This window comes from Trachypithecus francoisi, unplaced genomic scaffold (genome assembly GCF_009764315.1).
Source record: "Trachypithecus francoisi isolate TF-2019V2 unplaced genomic scaffold, Tfra_2.0 Lachesis_group4, whole genome shotgun sequence".
Taxonomy (NCBI): domain Eukaryota; kingdom Metazoa; phylum Chordata; class Mammalia; order Primates; family Cercopithecidae; genus Trachypithecus; species Trachypithecus francoisi.
This window is the reverse complement of record NW_022681469.1, coordinates 61,636,221-61,656,973: the sequence shown is the minus strand read 5'-3', so window position 1 is coordinate 61,656,973 and position 20,753 is coordinate 61,636,221. Positions and strand designations below refer to the sequence as shown.

General features: G+C 34.0%; 1 protein-coding gene across 5 annotated transcripts in view; it reads left to right on the top strand.

Annotated features, from left to right (window-relative positions):
• Nucleotides 1-7,037, top strand: part of HGF (hepatocyte growth factor) — a 70,354-nt gene extending 63,317 nt beyond the window's left edge. For 3 of the 5 annotated variants that reach the window (XM_033192972.1, XM_033192971.1, XM_033192973.1), the window contains exons 16-19: nt 462-602; nt 1,132-1,238; nt 1,329-1,474; nt 4,448-4,624. In XM_033192972.1, coding sequence (XP_033048863.1) covers nt 462-602; nt 1,132-1,238; nt 1,329-1,474; nt 4,448-4,624 — 571 coding nt within the window. Of the gene's footprint in view, nt 1-461; nt 603-1,131; nt 1,239-1,328; nt 1,475-4,447 lie in introns of all 5 variants that reach the window. The other 2 variants (XM_033192970.1, XM_033192974.1) reach the window with 1 other exon arrangement.
• The last annotated feature ends 13,716 nt before the right edge of the window (nt 7,038-20,753 follow it).

The following is a 20,753-nucleotide window of genomic DNA, read 5'->3' as shown; positions in this document are numbered from 1 at the left end:
AATTGGCCTAAGGAAAAGATAAAGAGGTAGCATTCGTAAACTTCCTTCCTGCTTCTCAGCAAGGTCACTTTGATTTTGTTTGTAGAAAACTTCAACACCTGTTACCCAACCAAATATATACACAGCTGATATAAACAAAACAAAATTTGCAGAAAAAAATTGTAATTCATGTAAAGTGCTTTACCTGAGCATTTTTCACAAGTGACTTACTCTAGCAAGCATAAGCAAGTTTCTAAAATAATCATTTAGAATCTCAGCAACTTAAAAGCCTCTTTCTGCTTACGTATGTTTGTAGTATTCAGAATCACCTATAACAAATGTGTTGATCTTTATTATACTATGAATCAAATTTTAAATTTAGGTTATGTGCCTTAATAGTCTAAAATAACAATAGATAGGAATAATACTACAGAATTTGGAATTACTGTGTTTTACATTTAAAGCTTTTTCCTTCAAAACAGAGACTTGAAAGATTATGAAGCTTGGCTTGGAATTCATGATGTCCATGGAAGAGGAGATGAGAAACGCAAACAGGTTCTCAATGTTTCCCAGCTGGTATATGGCCCTGAAGGATCAGATCTGGTTTTAATGAAGCTTGCCAGGTTAGTTACTTTAGAAGATTTTGTATTTTTCACCTGGACTAGAATTGTTGGAGCATTTTCTTCAGCTGTGTGGCAGTTGTTTCTCTCTCATGCAGATGCATTATAAACATATGTCACATGCTATATATATGTATATATGTGTGCCTATGGGTCTCTCTGTGTGTATATAGAGAGAAGTATTTGCAAAACTGTAAAAAATGAATAACTAACATTGGGCCAACAGTCTGATCAGTCTGTTTTAAAATGGAAACTTAGCAGTTATTTGATAACTTTCTAATGTAAAATAATTCTTTTAAAAAATAGCATTGACCATTTATTCTTAAATATTGGCAAATACATGACTCATTTCTTTACTACCTATTCCAAATTTCATCAATACATTTGGACATTCCCTTTTTTTTTTTTTTTTTTAAGAAACAGGACTTCTCTGTAAAGTCCATGCCATATTAAACATGAATACTACATGTAATATGTTAATTTTGTGTTGAATCCAGTTAAGAGTATTTACCATTTTATTTTGTGTTTTCAGGCCTGCTGTCCTGGATGATTTTGTTAGTACAATTGATTTACCTAATTATGGATGCACAATTCCTGAAAAGACCAGTTGCAGTGTTTATGGCTGGGGCTACACTGGATGTAAGCTAGTTTTCAAAAGATGAGGCTATATTTATTTTATTTTTGTTTCTTACTTTTTTCACCTTATCATGTTTTTTTGCATCAATCTAGTGATCAACTATGATGGTCTATTACGAGTGGCACATCTCTATATAATGGGAAATGAGAAATGCAGCCAGCACCACCGAGGGAAGGTGACTCTGAATGAGTCTGAAATATGTGCTGGGGCTGAGAAGATTGGATCAGGACCATGTGAGGTAAAAAGGAAGTTCTTTCATAAGAAGGATGTGATTAATAGCTTAGTGTTTCATGGTTTTTTTTGTTGTTGTTGTTTATTTTTCTCAAATCAAAAATGTTGTATACCAACCTGTTCTAGGAGAGAGGAACTGGGAAAATTAACTCTGTAATATTCTGCATTTATTTAACTAAACAGTGAGATAATCAATGCTTTATTAGCAGCAAACTATGATGACATTTGTCACTCAAAAAACAATTAAGTGTGTAGAGCCGGAACTCCAAGGGAGAGCTATTCAAAGGAGAAGTGTCCAAATCAGTTAAATCAACAGTTTGCATTTTTCTAATGTTTTTCTAAATGTATCTCATCTTCCCAAATTATCTCGAAATGAACTCCACTAGTTGTATCATTTAGAGATGCCTGGCTTTAAACTTTAAAATCTCTTTTTGGGTAAGCTGGTCTCTCTTTTGCTCTCTCGCTCTGTGTATGTGTTTAAACATTCTGTTTTAAAAAGCCCAAAGGTCAAAGTTTGTGACTTTATGAGCTTGGACATTTCATTTGTTAGGCAACTGTTATTTCGGCTTGGCAATGTTCCTATCCCTATTTTACATAGACAAGCTGTTAAGCTGTTAGTTTAATTAGCTTTTAAATGTGAGAGACATGTTCTCCAAGCTTCAGGGCTGTGGGATTGTGGAATGCTGTGTGTGGCAAAGGATGAAATGAGTTCAATGATAGTGAAATGTCCTTTGATATATAGGAAAATGCATTCTGTAAGTATGGAACATAAATATGTATTGAAATGCAAGTGCTATACACCTTGCTCTGAGATTTTATTTCTGAAAAGAAGAGAAAATGTTTACTGTTTACTCAGTTTTTAGAACTGCTTAAAAATGATATGGTTAGAAACAGATTACATGTTTATAACCAGTTTCAAATTTGTTGCCTTTCTAGTAAATCATGAACAATGAAACCGTTGTTCATTGTAACAGGGGAAATTTTACTAGGAGAAAGAAATGACTATACTTTAAAAAGAAAAAGCAATAAGCATCCCGGAAACACAGAAGTTTCTAAGTAGACCCAACCTTACAGATCATCTAATTATTGTCACTACCAAAACCAATTTGACAACTGCTTTTGAAGAATAGCCTTTAATCTGGATTATCAACTATATATTCTTCATTTCCCTTCTTCAGCTTGATTTATTCATCTCTGTCTACTATATGTGTTGTTTTTAACCTTATTGATAAGACTTGACCTCAAATAGATTCTGCCACTTCTAAAAAATGAATTTATCCTCCAGAATGTTTTTAAAAATATATATGTCACTGACATTTAAATCAAGGCAATTTAACCACTGAAATAAATTTGAAGGAGATACCTCCCAAATGTTTGTATAATAGCAATAACATCATATTTAGTGAAAGTTTCCAGAGTAAATTACTTTGAGGAGTTTGTGTCAGTAATCACTAGTGCATTTGTTTAAAAATCAGTTTTCTTGGCCAGGCACGGTGGCTCACATCTGTAATCCCAGCACTTTGGGAGGTTGAGGCAGATGGATCACGAGGTCAGGAGACAAGACCATCCTGGCTAACACAGTGAAACCCCATCTCTACTAAAAAAAAAAGAAAAAAATACAAAAAATTAGCCAGGCATGGTGGCGGGTGCCTGTAGTCCCACCTACTTGGGAGGCTGAGGCAGGAGAATGGCGTGAACCCAGGAAGGGGAGCTTGCAGTGAGCCGGGATTGCACCACTGTACTCCAGCCTGGGTGACAGAGCGAGACTCTGCCTCAGAAAAAAAATAAAATAAATAAAAATCAGTTTTCTTTCCTCAACTGGCATAGTTTATGCAAAGTCTCTTGGAATAAACAATTTTTCTTTACTGTTTAATATTCTGCTTTACCCCTAATTTGGTTTTCCCCATCATAGAATGCCAATGTCTCTCTTCTTTCCCATTTGAATCACAGAAGTTAATTTTGCAGTGGTTTCCCCCGTCGCTGTTGGGGGAAAATTAAGGTAGTTCCAAACACTCTTCTGCATATAAGGATACCAAAAGCCAGCCATTGCATTCTTAGGAGGCTACATGGTTCATGAAAGTGGTGCAGCACAGTTGTACTGGTTATATATAACAATAAGTGCATTGTTTATTTATATTGACTTATTATATATTTTTATATAATTATATTTATATGAATAAATAAAACCATAGATGAATATATGAATGCATATATATATAACACAAGTAAAGCTATCTGTTAATCTTTTATCTATCTCTATCTGACGATGCAACAGGCTTACCATATAAGAAATGCCATGAAATCACAGGACATCCTACAGAAAGGAGGGTATAAAATATAAATATAACTATATTAACTACTAATACCAGCAGTAAGTGGAGGAATATTCCTTGCTTGGAAAAGCAATTTCAATAACAGAATTATTTTATTGACTACAAGTTTTTTATTTAACTTGTTAAAATCATCTGGGGCAGGATTGGGTGAGGCAAATAAAAAAAGGTTTAGAAATAAGATAAAATATAATGCAGTTTAATTATTAAGATTATATGATTACAAGTTATTTTCTTTTTTACTTGTATTTTTCCACATGTTCCAAATTTTCTATATTGAACATAAGAAGATTGAAATAAATATAAAATCTACCTTATTAAATAGGTACCAACGGTTATATGTTAGTCTGCATCCAACAAAGGCAGAGTACACTTAAAAGGATGATTGACTATTTTGGAAAAGGCAAGTCATTTTAGGACAATACTACACATAATAGAACACTTTAAATTTTGTATTATCTCAGTCTTGGCTAATTCAGTAGAAAGTCAACAAATGGTCTAGTACACTAATTTTTATATCTTCATATTTCAGTTGCAGTTATTCTCTTTTTCTGTATATATCTCTGAGATGCAAATCTATATGCGATAATGTTAATGAACTGTTGTTTAAATTCCTAATAATACTTTGTTTTTGTATGTCTTACTCCTAGGGGGATTATGGTGGCCCACTTGTTTGTGAGCAACATAAAATGAGAATGGTTCTTGGTGTCATTGTTCCCGGCCGTGGATGTGCCATTCCAAATCGTCCTGGTATTTTTGTCCGAGTAGCATATTATGCAAAATGGATACACAAAATTATTTTAACATATAAGGTACCACAGTCATAGCTGAAGTAAGTGTGTCTGAAGCACCCACCAATACAACTGTCTTTTACATGAAGATTTCAGAGAATGTGGAATTAAAAGTGTCACTTACAACAATCCTAAGACAACTACTGGAGAGTCATGTTTGTTAAAATTCTCATTAATGTTTATGGGTGTTTTCTGTTGTTTTGTTTGTCAGTGTTATTTTGTCAGTGTTGAAGTGAATTAAGGTACATGCAAGTGTAGTAACATATCTCCTGAAGATACTTGAATGGATTAAAAAAACACACAGGTATAATTGCTGGATAAAGATTTCGTGGGAAAAAAATCAATTAATCTCTCTAAGCTGCTTTCTGAGATTGGTTTCTTAATAATGAGTAAACCATAAATTAAATGTTATTTTAACCTCACCAAAACAATTTATACCTTGTGTCCTTACATTGTAGCCCTATATTAAATTATATTACATTTCATATGCTATATGTTATAGTTCATTCATTTCTCTTCACCATGTATCCTGCAATACTGGTACACGAACACACTTTTTACAAAACCACATACCCATGTACACATGCCTAGGTACACATGTGCATGCACTACAATTTAAATTATGATGTACCTAATGTAACCCCTAAATAGTTTAGAAGTATATACCTATAGTTTTACCTCAAAAAAATAGAAATCTCTAAAGACCAGTAGAAATATTTTAAAATGATGCAAAATCAAAATGACTAGCTAATTCTCCATATATAATCTGCAGATGATCTTCTTTGGTTAACATTTCAGGTGTGGCCATCACCCCGGTTCAATAACACCTAATCTAGGTGTTTACATGTATTCAATATCCTAGTTATTTCATGGAGTTTCTAATTCTGAAAGGAAAGAGGGTAATAGTTCTCTTTGTGTAATTTGTTTCCTCCAAACTTAAGGCCACTTATTTACACAAGATATTTGTGTATCTACTTTCCTAAAGCATTTCTTAAGTGCTCAGATCAGTGTCTAATTGAAGAAGATTAAAACTGTTTGGTCATTAAAAACGTATTTAAATAGGTTAATTCTAAGACTTGCTGCTGTGATTGACTTCTAGCTCACTGCCTTTAAATTTACAAAAATTTAAGAGGAAAATTTCCATGTCTCCAAAGTTTTATAAATACCCTTCATCAAGTCATGTGTTAAAGTATATATAGGAGAAAAAAATAAAAACACTTTTCTCAACCTGGAGATTTTAGCCTAATAAAGTTTTTTTGAAGTAAAAGAAAACTTGTAAAAGGAAAGAAACTAGTTTGTCTAAACTCTGTATTCATTTTTTTTTTTTTTGAAGTACAGTGGAATCTGTTGAATCAGATATTTTATCAAGATATCTTCATTTTTTCTTATTTCATTTTACAAAGATCACTCCCAATGCCATATGTAATAGACATTTAAATTTTGTGTTCTGTATAACAGCCAAATGATCATATTTATCATTGTATTTGTCATTTTTAGCTAAAAATCATGTATTGTTGAGAAATAGAATAACAAACAGTAATAGGATAGGCTTTGAATTTTTGCAAAAATCTTCCTGTACAAAACATCTTTAAAAATAATTTTTTGAATGGTGTGAATCCAGTATTCCCATTTCTCTGACTTAGTTTTCTTGAGTGATTTTTATCAAAGCTAAGTCCCCAAATGATTCCCTAACAGCTCTTTAGAATACTGTTTAATCTGGACTAAAATGGTTTTAAGTTTATGGAGAGTTTAGTCCACAGAACTAACTGGACTTCTGGCGGCAAGTCCAGAAATGCTTATACAAAATTTTTTTTCATAATAAGGTATGTGCTGGTATCAAGAAACTTAAAGTGGAAGCAATAAGACATCCAACTAGTTGCTAGTCTCCGTCATCTTATCTGATTGTATTTCTCTCCTTTCCTTATATAATACGCCATTTTAATAAGAACACCTAGAAATTTCAAGAGTATATTGCCAAAATATAAAGTATATTTCATAGTTTCTTCTGGCTGAACCAGTGAAATTTTATTGTTGCATATTAATGATACTTTTAAAACTTTTATAAAAATTGTCATACTCTTAAATACTCACATTTTAAAAATACTTCTTTTATGACTCTTTCTCTAAATTTCCTGGAAATACAGATAAAGATTAGCTAGATACAAGATGCAGCTAAGTATTTAGACATTTTGAGCCCAGTATTTTTCATTTTATTAAAGGCTAAAAACAATACCACCAATAAATCATCAAACAAACTGTCCAAAATAATTGTCTCTTTGGGAGGCTCCTTTTGTGATAGAGGGACATGGGTGGAATTGACAATGAAAGTTAGATGAACAAGGTCCATGTTATTTTAGGTAATAGAACAGGGTAGAGTCATATCATTATTTGTGGGCGGAAGATACTGTTTACCACGTGTTCTTTGCTGAATAAATTATTAAACATTTTTTAAAATCCAATTATCCACTTTATTTTGTGTCATTGACAAAAGGATTTTTTAAATCAGAGGTTTCAATGTGATTTTTGGTTTGGCTGTTTGCATAATGGTTATGTACTGTTATAATTGCAGACATTTTCTCATGTCTACCAGGAATTGAAGTGTAAAACTAAAATATTTTTCATAATGCCTCTGCCGTGCAGAAGGAATGATAATCCTTTTGTATACTTCTTTAATTTTATTGTAAAATGTGTAATGACTTTTACCTATATGCTGTGGGCAGGTCCTCAGTAAAATCTATTGAGTCAATTTCTAGTATTAACAGGCTTTTGCTTGCTATCTAAGTGTTTCAAATTATGGAAAGTGTGAGACACTGGAAGGCAAGAAAAGTAACAGTAATGGCATGTGATAGCAAAATTGTATTTCACTTATTCCTGTGAATATTTCTTGTTGGTACCAATGGTACTGTACAAAGTGAATGTTATAGCCACAACATTCTCTTGAAAAGAACACTGTCAAGAAGTGGGAAATTGCTGTAGGCATTTCGTTGTTGTTTTTAAACGTTTTTAAAAAGAAATACTGGTTTTGCAAGATAGAGATCATGAGGTAAAGAATTTCAATAAGCTCTTATACTAAAAAGCCTTAAATCGATTTACTGAGATTCAAAACATACTATTATAATCAATTATATCCTATATATGTAGGCAAACTCATTTAAAAAATAAAATTAATTTTGGTAAAAGTACATGGTGTTTGTTTTTAAAATACATAATTTTAAAATAAATCACTTGTCATGATAAAGTCCAAAAAGAAGTTATCTTTCAATATTCAACTAAGTTTGGAGCTAAGAATTTACTAATACAAAAAAAGTTAAAATGTTTTGGACCATATATATCTTGACAGTGTAACTTTTAAGTAGGTTCATTTCCATTTGCACAGAAAGTTTCTGTCTTTAGGAAACTGAAAATGAAATACTGTGGATGTTATGACTGTTTGTCTTCTATGTAAATAGGAAATTAATAAGCTGCCTATTGAGTGGTATAGCTGTATGCTTACCCAAAAAAGGGAACACTGTGGTTATGACTTGTATTATAAACTTTCTGTAGTTAATAAAGTTGTTATTTTTATAACCATGATTATATTATTATTATTAATAAAATATTTTATCAAAATGCTTATTTTCTCTGTTATAATTATTTACATGTACATATTTGTATCTTATGGCTTAAATGCAGAAAATAGCAACAACAACATCACTGACAAAAATTACATATACGTTCTTGCAAAAAATATAACTTGTCTATAGAACTAAGACAAAAAGTATTATTTTATTCCAACTAATATCCACAGCAATATAGATGGTCTTCAGTAAACCATTAATCTCTGTGCACTTTAGTTTCTCCCACTGTAAAATGTAACTACTTATTCATTCTTCATATTTGCTAGAATGGTGCTATGTTGTTATTTGCCAAGATATACAACATATTCCCATGAATTGTCACCTAATTTCCTGTCTCATGCCACTATATAATACAAAGGTGATTTTAAATTATTTAATGAATCACTTTGGGTATCTCTTTAAAGTGTGCATTCAGTTAAGAATAAATAATAATCCAATGGATTCATGTAATTCAAATTGGAAGAACTAGTCATCAATGATCTATGCAAAGAGAGCTCTATAACACCACTGATTATTTCAAATTGTATTTTACTGCCTTTTTCCCTCAAAAGGTTGCTGTACTAGTTTATTCTGGCATAGATAGTGATCTCAAGTGATGTTTAATGCATCTAATTCTACAGCCCATATTAAGATATCTAATCTTTTAAGTGATGATGATTAAAGCAGAACATATACTTATCCACTTATGGTGACAGTAAGAATATTTCAAATATATTAACTTGATTTCTCTAGATTTTGACCTTTTTTCTCTCTTTTCTAGAATTCCATTCCATTCTAAACTTATATTCTGCTATTTTAATAAAATAGTCCAGCTAAGCTTCTTTAAGAGATATTTGAACAGGGTCCTCAGTAAAAGTTAAGGAGTGAGCTATTTTGATACCTGGGGTCTCATAAATAATATTTAGAAAATATTTTTCTTGGTTTCTTATTTATTTACTCTTATAAATTGCCATGCTCTAAATAGTTACCATTTGTCAACGTCCTGAATAGAACTCTGTGTTTTAGTCCCAGAGTTCTATTGCCATTGTATTTTATTATTCTCCTACACAGGCACCATCTTTAACCTATACAATAGTAGAGATGGTGTTTCACCATCTTGGCCCGGCTGGTCTTGAACTCCTGACCTTGTGATCTACCCACCTCGGCCTCCCAAAGTGCTGAGATTACAGGCTTTCTATGTCACTCTCACCAAATTACAAGCCTCTCATGTGTAATTCACATTAGAAGTCTTATTCTTGGCACTCTATATTTTTCTTTTGTCCCTTGTATTTACAAATATCTCGATTGCATGTGTTATTTTTAAAAGCTGAGAATTAAAAAATAAAAGGAATACTTCTAGTAATTGGCAAAGAGTTTACAGTATTATGAAGAATATATTATTGCCTAAAGCACAGCTAAGCAAGACAGAAAATACCTGGCAAAGGAAAGAAACTTACTTTTATTTTATATAATTCAAAAGAAGTATGGGATCATATGTTATATGTTTGTTTATGGATTTTAAAAGTAAATAATTACATCAAAAACCACCAATGAAAACAAAAAACTTATCAATCTGGCATATAATCTAACACCAAACCAACTTCAGACCCTCATCCTCTCAAATACTCCTTAACACTCATTATTTTATTTTCATCATTTTTGAACATGTCTTCATATTTAAACTTCATGTCTGTGTTCAAACAGTCCCTATGAATATCAGACTTAAAAACCTTTATATGTCACTGAGTTTCCTATGTGATTCCATCCTCAACATCTCTATCCAAAAAATCATCATTTCCTCAGCCTGCTACAGTGGCTGCTTATGCTTTATTTTATTTTTTAATATATATTTTTAAATGTTTTATTATTTCATTATTTTTTCCACAAGTTATTGGGGTACAGGTGGTATTTGGTTAAATGAGCAAGTTCTTTAGTGGTGATGTGCAAAATTTGGGTGCACTCATCACCTGAGCAGTATACACTGCATCATATTTGTAGTCTTTTATCCCTCGCCACCCTCCTACTCTTCCCCCCAAGTCCCCAAAGTCCATTGCATCATTCTTATGCTGTGTGTCCTCGTAGTTTAATGTCCACATATTGATGAGAACATACGACGTTTGGTTTTCCATTCCTGAGCTACTTCACTTAGAATAATAATCTCCAATCTCACCCAGGTCACTGCAAATGCTGTTAATTCCTTTTTATGGCTGTGTAGAATTCCATCATATATATATACACCATCATATATATGTATACATGATATAAATGTATACTATATGTATAGTATTCCATCTATATACATACACACACCACAGTTTCTTTATCTTCTCGTTGATTGATGGGTATTTGGGTTGGTTCCACAATTTGGCAATTGTGAATTGTTGATGCTTTCTTTTTGTTTGTTACAATAGTGTGTGTATGGCTGAATTAGATTAGTTTTGTTTTATTCTGCTTTGTTTTCTTTCTTTTTTTTTTTTTTTTTGAAACGGAGTCTCACTCTGTTGCCCACACTGGAATGCAGTGGCATGATCTCGGCTCACTGCAACCTCCACCTCCCAGGTTCAGGCAATTCCTTGTCTCAGCCACCCGAGTAGCTGGAATTACAGGCACATGCCACCATGCCTGGCTAATTTTCGCATTTTTAGTAGAGACGGTGTTTCACCATCTTGGCCAGGCTGGTCTTGAACTCCTAACCTTGTGATCTACCCACCTTGGCCTCCCAAAGTGCTGAGATTACAGGCCTGAGCCACGATGCCCAGCTATTCTGCTTTGTTTTCAATGTGCAATCACCCAGTGAGTTTGAGCTCCTTGAAGACATTTAGCATTGTCACATTAGTAATATTTGTACACTATTTTGTACAGTGCTTCACATATGGTATCCAATATATATTTTATAATTATTAATATTCTATAATTCACCCTCTTCTTGAAGCCTTATCAATGTTAACAAGACGTTTGGGATTTTTGTAAAACTTATGCAACTCTCAATGTGGATTAAGAATTTTAAGATTTTGTATTTAGTTGCATTATTTAGATTTGAATTAGTAAGTGGGGCTTTTTAAAAGTTTATTGTATTTATACAACAGACAATGCAGCTGGAAAAGAGAAATTATTAACTTTAGAGAGTTTATACATTTACATTTGCAATGTGGTTATTAAAAATAGAAACGAAAATTTAAATTTTAGTTTGCTTATGGATAAATATATTATTTTATCAAACTAATAGAGTTTAGATTATGCTAGTGAACACTTTTTTCCCATCTGGGAAAAGATTCTTCTATGAAAGGTTGATGTCATAACATTGGAGGATGAAGTTAAAGGATAAATTATTGCAAAAATATCCTGAGTCCACAATAGTCCACTCATTACATACGTGCCAAATATATCCAATCTGTTGTGCATTGAGAAGTTTCACAGTATCATTATTTAAGGAACAAGAGGTTTTCATTTGATGAGTTTTCTTAACTGAGAGAAATCAACATGGGTAGCATGTTGCAAGAAATGAGGTGGACCGAAGGCAGATGGATTTTCGTATTAATTATTTTTCATGTATTTTTAAAGCCTTTTTTTTATTTTTTATTTTTTTTTAATTTTTTGCGACATGGAGTCTCCCTCTGTTGCCCAGGCTGGAGCACAGTGGCGCAATCTCAGCTCACTGCAAGCTCTACCTCCAGGGTTGACGCCATTCTCCTGCCTCAGCCTCCCCAGTAGCTGGGAGGGACTACAGGTGCACTCCACCATGCCCGGCTAATTTTTGTGTGTGTTTTCAGTAGAGAAGGAGTTTCACCGTGTTAGCCAGAATGGTCTCAATCTCCTGACCTCGTGATCTGCCTGCCTCGTGGCCTCCCAAAGTGCTGGGATTACAGGCGTGAGCCACCGTGCCCGGCCACGTATTTTTAAAGCTTTACAAAGTGTGCGGTTTTCAAGTTTCTGACTTTTTAGGTGAATTAAAACCTAAATGTAGTGATAGTTCAAAATATATTGTTGTGCCGTAAAACAAAGAATTTACATCCTATTAAAAATAATGAAATTATTTAATACGTGGAAAACTGACTTTATGAAATAAGTGATTAAAGATCTCTAGATTAGAGAAGGTGCAAATATGATTAAATGTTTCTTCAGTTGTCCAAAAAGTCTTTCGGAGAGGAAATGCTCAGGTCCCTTTGGTTAAAAAAGTAAGAATTTGTGAAAAATAAGATTGACATTTCAATCAGATAGTTTAGGTACCAGGCAGTACTTCCCAAAAGTGAGGGTTGCAGAAGAATGAACAAGAAGGATAGAGTCTCTAACTACAAACGTTTTCTAAAGAAGGAAATATTTCTTTAATGACTTTCATAAGCTTTACCCAAACTCGTCTTTTGCAGGATCCTCAAAAGCTATACTGAGAAGAATAAACTGTTCAAGGCTTAAGTAAGCTTTGGAGATGCTGGGATGCTTTATACAGGCCACTTTGCTGTGGGACAGTTGAGAGCCTTTAGGTGCTTATGTGTGTCTTGAAGCTCCATGAGGGAGTATGGTAGAGCACATCCTTCAGATTTATTGTATTACAGAACCCCCTTACAATTACAGAGCCAATATTTCATTTCCTCTTAAGACACTAGAATTCTGATAAATGCAGTCCAGAAAAACTGGATTTTCAAATTTACTTTCTAAATGAGAGGCAGTTATTACTATATGGTTTGAGATTTCTATGTCTATAATGTAAAATATTTTTTTCTCAACAAAAGCATCTCAGAGCAAATTTTCCCGATCAAACTTCTTTTTTACCTGATTTACTCTTTTCTACTTAATTTGAGTAAAATTCAGACAGGAGGAGTTGATGCATATTTTTCTTCACATATACATACCATCTATAGGAACTTTCCTATCAATAATACAGAACCAAAATTGATTACACAAAACTATGAAGGTAGTCCTATTTTAACAGTACGAAAGCTTAAAAAAAAATGTCTGTTTTTAAAAATCTTTCTAGTGTTTACAATATCCCCTCGTCTGCCTAAATTTCCAGCTCTAGAAATGGGGCACCAAGGAAAAGAAAGACATGTAAAGATTATGAAAAAAAATAAAAACGAAAGAAGAAAAAGGAAAAAAGAAAAAAGATTAAAAAAGAAGTTGAGGGGAGCTGAGAAAAGTTTTCTGAAGGCATTTACATGTCCTTAGAAGTGAGGTCAACAAAAAGATATAAAACATTATTCTTCTTTATTAGCCTCTTTCCTCTTAATTACAATCACTTGTACTTCCAAAATCCACTTACAAACCAAATACAATGAGTCATCCCGAAATTAACAAGCACAGAGAATTCAGTTCTTCCACGTTCAAAACGTCCCATTTTTATTTTTTAATCATCCTTGTTCTTCTTTTTACTTCTGAACTTCCTCAGTAATGTCTTTTTTATCAGCCTTACTGAGGTATGATTGACAAATAAAAATTGTATATTTTTAAGGTGTAAAACAATGTTTGATATATGTACACATTGCAAAATGATTACCACAATCAAATTAATTAATATATTCATCACCTCACAGGTACCGTGTATGATGAGGACACTTGATTTTTACTCTCAACAAATTTCAAGTCTACAACATCTTCTTAACTATAGTTACCAAGATGTACATTAAGGCTCCAGTACTTAGTAAAATTGCTCTGTAGCATATTATAACTCCCTTCTCAGCTTCAAATGCTTTAGCATCTTTCCACCACCATGACTTTACAGAGGAGTTTGGCTGGATCTCAGCAAAGCAGCTCAATGGGAAAGCACTGAAGCAGGTGGAGACAAAAGCAAAGGCTCATCTATGCACTTGATTTCACTGTTTGGATGTGCTCTCAGCATCTAAACTGAATGTTTCTAAAACTGAACCCCAATCTCTCCCTGCCCTTCAATCTTCTTCTCAATAAAAGGAACATCCATCGGGCTTGCTTAAGTTAGGATCCAGAAAGTGATTTTTAACCTATTTGTGTCCTTTCTCCATTCAGCCAATCACCCAGACATCAGTTTTATCTTCTAAATTCATCTTAAATCACTCACATGTCTCTATCTCCAATGGCTCCACTTTAGCCCAAGGCACAGTTTTCTTTCATGACTACAGTGATCTCAAAATTTGTTTCTCCACATTTATTCTCCACCTTCTCTTTTTTTCTTTTCTTTCTTTTCTTTCTTTTTTTTTTTTTTTTTTTTTTGTTGTTGTTGTTGTTTTTGAGACAGCTTCTCTTCTGTAGCCCAGGCTGGAGTGCAGTGGCCATCATGGCTCAATACCGTATTGAATTCCTGGGTTCAAGCAATCCTCTCACCTCAGCTTCCCAAGCAGATGGGACTCTAGGCATGCACCACCATATCCAGCTAGAATATACATTTTAAAATGTAACTCTGTGTTATTCTCCTGTTTGAATTTTCTCAATAATCTCCTATCAGCTGACCAATAGATGAACTGTCCCTGATGGTTCAACTCCTCAGTCACCTCTTTTCCTTTTGTGCACTATATTCTAGCTACACTGGTATCTTTTGGTCCTGAGAGTAGGCCAGGAAACTCTTTCCTGCCTCAGATCCTCCGCATCTGCTGTTCTTTCTGCCTGGAATTATCCCCCCACCCACGAACTTTTGCCTGACTAATGCCTACTTCATCATTCAGCTTAAATATCACCAATCGTCCCCCCACCCACCTTCCTGACCCAGTTACACACCGCACAGGATGACACACTTCTATTTCGGGACACTTACCTCAATTAATTAAATTGTTATTTGCATACATAGATACAAATGATGTCTCTACTCCTAGATTCTAAGCTCCAGGAGAACATGGGCTAGGCTAGTTACTACATGATAAATATTTTTTAAATGAATGAGTCAGTAATTATGTGCACAGTTTTTGTCTTGTTTTCTTTCAATTCAAATATATGACAGCATTACAATCTCTTTTGTTTACTCTTTTAGTAATAGCATCTCCAAATTCCTTTGGCAGTAGTGTTGGGGAGGTGGTTTCCACTGCCTTCTGTCATACACTTCTGTTTTAAATCAGCACATGTTTATTGAGCATTTACTATGATAGTACTGGGTGCTGTGGATGCCGTCATGAATAAATAAACCTTGACCCAGCCTTCTTATAAATACAAACAAGTTTGGGAAACAGGCACAAACCGAGAATCTGAAAGTGTTAACTGAGAAGTGCAAATAGCTTCTGGAGTTTATAGCAAGATTTTACTGTGCTTTTCAGTCCACCCTTCCTTAATCTTTCAATATTGTGGTGATCTTAAATCCTGTATTTGAATTTTTTTTCTCTTTTATGAACACTTCCATTATGACATAATTATTTAATTATATTTAATGTTTCTATCTTTTATCTCCCTCTTACTTTGTTGAGTTTTTCGAGATTCCTAATCTTTTAAGTCTTGCCCCTTCTTCCTTACTTTCCCAAGAATCTTATAACACTTAATAGATTCAAGAGGTCTGTGTCTATTATCAAGGGAATAACGTAGTTTCTCAAATAGTGAAAACACTAGCAAATTTTACACACGAAATTACAAAGATTTCTCTAGTTAGGATGAAATTGACAAATGTTTCATCATAAGTTTTTAATTACATTTGAAGATGATCAAATAACAGTAGATAATGCTTATTCAGTGCTTACTGTTTTCCAGGCTCTGTTTTATCTCATTTAATCACCATTACAACTTTGCATAGTCAGGTTCTAAAACTACATCCATTTTAGAGAAAAGGAAATGTTCAAATAATTGATAATTAGAATACATTAAGGAGTGGATTTTCAATATTAATTCTACCTGGCCCTTTGCTTTATACTGTGTGGTGGACATTTGATTTAATTATTTTCCAGGAAAGTAGGAAGGAGGGAAAACACTCATTTAAACAAGAAAACACTGCTATCATCTGGGTAGGATATGAGCAAGAAGTTATTCGGAGGTCAAATTGCTTTTCAGGCAGGCCTTGCCGAAAGCTCTTTGAGATGTCAACTAAAGGAACATGGCCTCCTCATCTCTAAATACACCTGGCTAACATGCGAGTTGCTTCTTACCATGGAGTTGAAAGTTAGCAGGGAAAGGCCAGTTTAGCAGAGGAGATTTATTTATCTTTTTTGGGGAAGGGAATGCAGCTATTGAAAAAGAAAAGCAACAGGCTTGTGAGACAGAAATAGAACTGTAGAGAAATGTGTATTGGTAAGAATTCTAAGGGGCTTTGTTGGGAAAAAGTTCAACATTTATTCTGATACAAAGAAAAGCAGTAATGGTCCCTTGCCCTTTATTGCTGATACTAGAAGGTGTTTTATGAAAGAGAGAAACACCTTCAAAGGAAATTACAATCTTTTTCGTAGGGTCATTTTGCATTACAAGTCTATATTACATAGACTTTGACAACTGCCAAGGCCTGTTAAAAATCAGCTCTTCATTTTACTTACACACACACACACACACACACAAACAGAAAAGTATAATGACTTGCCCAGGGTCATGTAGCTGGAGGCAGAGCCAGTCCTGGAAACAAGATCTACTCTATTTTAAATTTAAAACCTTAGTTTTATTATTTACTTATTTTTAATCATATTCAAGTATATTAAAATTTAATCAAAATTCTAAAGTATCTGCAATACTTTTAAAAGAGTTTAAAAGCATGAATAGTTTAAAAATTTAAAACACTGTCAGAGAAAAGGAGCGATTCAACCTACCTTACAGCTGAAAGAGATAATAGAAAAGGCCTGGCAGAGAAAGCCAATCCCAGGTGCAGCCCTAGTAAACTCCTACATAAGGAGCAAGCCAAGGTGGATCTTCATTTGGCCTCCTTCCCCAATTCAGTTTGTAATTTGACTTCATGCCTGGCCAGGAAGAAGTTCTCCTAAGGAAAACCTGGGGCTGAATTTGTTGGCAGAAATGGAGTTGAAATGCAAATCAAACAACAGCACAAGCCAGCAAGCGGTAGCATAAAATGGAATGAGTGCAGGTCCATTGTTTTCAACCTCTGGGGAAATGACCCTGCTAATTCAGAAACCTGCAAGAGTTCCTGACTTAGAGAGGTGATTTTATTTTTTTTTTAAGCAGCTTTAGATGACTATCTTTACTTGCAGATTTAAAATTGCTTTCACTTACTTTTATACAACTAGGGGTGTTCTGTGACTGTGCAACCTGTAAGATGAGTTCTTAAATAGACCAGTTTGAGACTCTAACTTGATGTTTCCCAAATACAGATTGTACACTTTGATTACAGGCTTAGTAAATAGTTCTCATCTTTCTCAATATGCTCGTGATTTATGGATTTCTCAGCCACCTTAATTCATTACTTTGAATCTTCAAACTCTGTGTATCTTATGAGTATTCTCAAGATTTTCACATATTTAAAAATGAAACAAAAGCCCTCTTTACTCTAATGATCCCTGTGGAAACTGTGCAGTCTCCTTTACGAAATAGTACTGTTTCGGGGAAGAGAGAGGGTTGGCAAATGAGATATCCTGATCACGTCTGCATGTGGTCAATGATGTACAATTGTATTATATCGACTTTCATGTTTTGAGTAACATTATAGCAATGTGGCCCAAATTTTAGCTACATTTTCTGGAACCCTCTTATAGTGTCATGCCTGGAGTTTAGTGTATCTGGATGCTTTTCTGAGGTTTACTCAAAAAGACAAACTCTTGTGCATCTATCCACCTGGATGTCCAATAGGTACTTCAAATGATATCTTACAAACACAGATCATGTCATTTCCCTCCAGAACCCAGTTTTCTCTAAAAATTTCAAGTTTCTATTCCAGTTCTGGCAGTAGCATCTGCAAAACCACCAAAGCCAGAGCCCTGGCTCATCCCATTCTTCTGCCACTGCCCCACAGCTCAGCTCTCTCATTAAGTGCTTGTAATTATGCCCTCAGAGTTACCATTCCTCTTCCTGTTTGCCTCATTCGCTCTGGTAGAAACTGTCATCATTTCCCTCCACTGCCTCTGTTCTAAAAAGCTGAATGCAAACTAGTTTTTCCTCAAGCCCCTCTCCCCTATTCTGTTGGAGTGACCTCTTTAAAAGGCACATGTGGAAAAGGCAGCCAACACTACTGTCCTTCTGTGGCTTTCCAACTGCCATGATGCAGGCGGCAGGTTTTTACTGACCTTAGAGCTTACCCTCACCTCTTCCCTCATTGTTAGTTCTGCTTTAAGCGAAGAGATTGCATGGTCTTTCTTTGGAAGAATATTCATATCTTTTGTTTTGCTGTTTGTTTTTATCTGTCCCTTTGTTTTATTGGCCTCAATGGTGTTTGTCATGGTGTTGCATTTTGGTGTTTTGTCATGGTGTTCTTTCTTAAATAATTCTACCTATCATCTATATTCTTTGCTAAATCCTACTTAGGTTTTGAGTTTGACTTCAGTTGTATCTTCCTCTTGGCCCTTATCCCAACCAAGTAAGTGACTGGCTGGGTCCTGCCTTTCTAGTTTAGTTCCTACCAGCCCCATTGTCGGGGCATGAAACACTGCTCTAGATCTGTTCCATCTGTTTTTAAGTGGGTAACCTGAAAGAACCTACTTTTCCTGAAGCAATAGGATTTCAGCTCTGTAACTGAGCTTAGCCCACTTAGAGCTTGACATTGTTGCACATAAAACCCCTTAGACCTTGTTCTCACAGCTATTCTCTCTTCCTGGGAGCTTCGGTTTCTACATCAAGTGTTGCCTAGTGTGCACACCACTGAACCATGAATCGATATCTTTGCTTTCTCTGCCATGAAATGAAATCTAGAACAAGGCACACATAAATAGCTCTTAAAATAATTATGACCTTGGGTTTGTTTGATCTTAATTTTAGATTTTTAGTTTATCAGCAGTAGTTTGAATCACTGTAATTTCCCTACATTTAAATATTTAACATCACTTGTGTGATATTAAGGTGTTCTATCTATGCCTTTATGAGTTGTTGTTTGCAATATAAAGTATGTTATTAATATGAAAGAAAGTCTCATGAATGTGGTTTTATCAGTTAGAATTAGGTTTTGCTAAATTGACAAAAATACAAGATAATAATTTTATTTTTCCTTCATATAAAAGCAAAGTAGGGGTAGAAGTCCCGAGTTGACACGGTAGTTTTGGGAATCACTGGGGACTCAGATACTGTTTATTTTGTACTGAATTATTCCCAATACTCAGCTCCATTTCATATACAAAACGGTTGCTTAAGGACATTATCAAGTCTGTGTTCCAAGCACCCAGAGAGAGAAAAGAAGGAAGTGCAGCCTTTCCTTAAGAACGTATCCCAAGAGCCCAAGCATGGCTCTCCTGCTTATGTTGCCTTGACCATGAACTTAGTTACATGGCCAAACCTAGCTGAAAGGGTGACTTAGGCTTCATGTGCCCAACTAAATATTTGGAATTCTATTACTAACAGAAGTAGAAAATAGATTTAGGGGAGCACCAGCCAACTCTGTGCTAAAGGATATTTACTTTTATAAAGAAAAACTTTAAACTTTCTTTCCCGTTCTTTTCAAAGATTCAGAATTCTTCATAATTTTAAGGAGGAAAATGTGACATATAGTTCTCTTTTCCTTGTGTAGCAGAACATAAATGGTGAGGGTGGAAAGGTAAAGTAGTAGTATTATACTTCCTTAGATGGAGTATCGATACAAACAATTATTTAACCCACTTAATGACAGTAGAACTTTATTTGAATTGAAGGATCAGGTTACATAAAGGGACAATTAGAGACATCATTTCTAGTGATTCAGAGTGAGTATAAGAATATTTACTGAAAAAATTTTTATCTCCAAATTTTTCCTCTTACCTTCATTTTCTACTGTTTTCATCGGATCACAGTTCTAAAATTTCATTTTTAATATATTTTACTTTTTTATTTTTTATACTTTTGTTGGAACAAACTTTATAGACTTTGTGTAGAGAGAATGTATTGTGTAATCAGTGAGCTTTAAAAGACAAGAAAAAAACTAAACAATATCTTAAAATTATGAAGACAAAACTATACTTAACATCTGGTCATGACTATTTCAAGCAACACTCATGTGATTTGATGATATGCTAGATAATTATGAGAGTTGGATTTTATATGGGAAAGAAAGTAGAGTTTTTAAAATACATTTGCTAGCAACCATTTCAATTTAAACATACTTATATTCCTATAATAAAGTAAGCTATAAATTTTTTTAATCTCACTAAAGCCTAGTAATCTATAGGAATTTATATGAATTTCATATATTCATGAGGAAAGAGACTTAATTTACAATGGTTAAAATTTTAGTTAAAGTGTATAATGTAATGCTTACTTTTTCACCATTAGATAGGCTTTCTATTTGGAAAATATTTATGATTAGGTAATCTACTTTTAAGTAATGATGTGTTATATGTTCAACATTTAAAACATTACAATTAATACAATATAAGTAAGCCAAGATAAAGAAATGAACCAATACTTATTGAATACGTTCTATGTGCAGAACTATGTGTATTCACGATATAAAAAGTGAATATAGATTTTTTTTTTTTTTTTTGAGATGGAGTCTCACACTGTCGCCCAGGCTGGAGTGCAGTGGCACAATCTCGGCTCACTGCAACCTCTGCCTCCCAGGTTCAAGGGATTCTCCT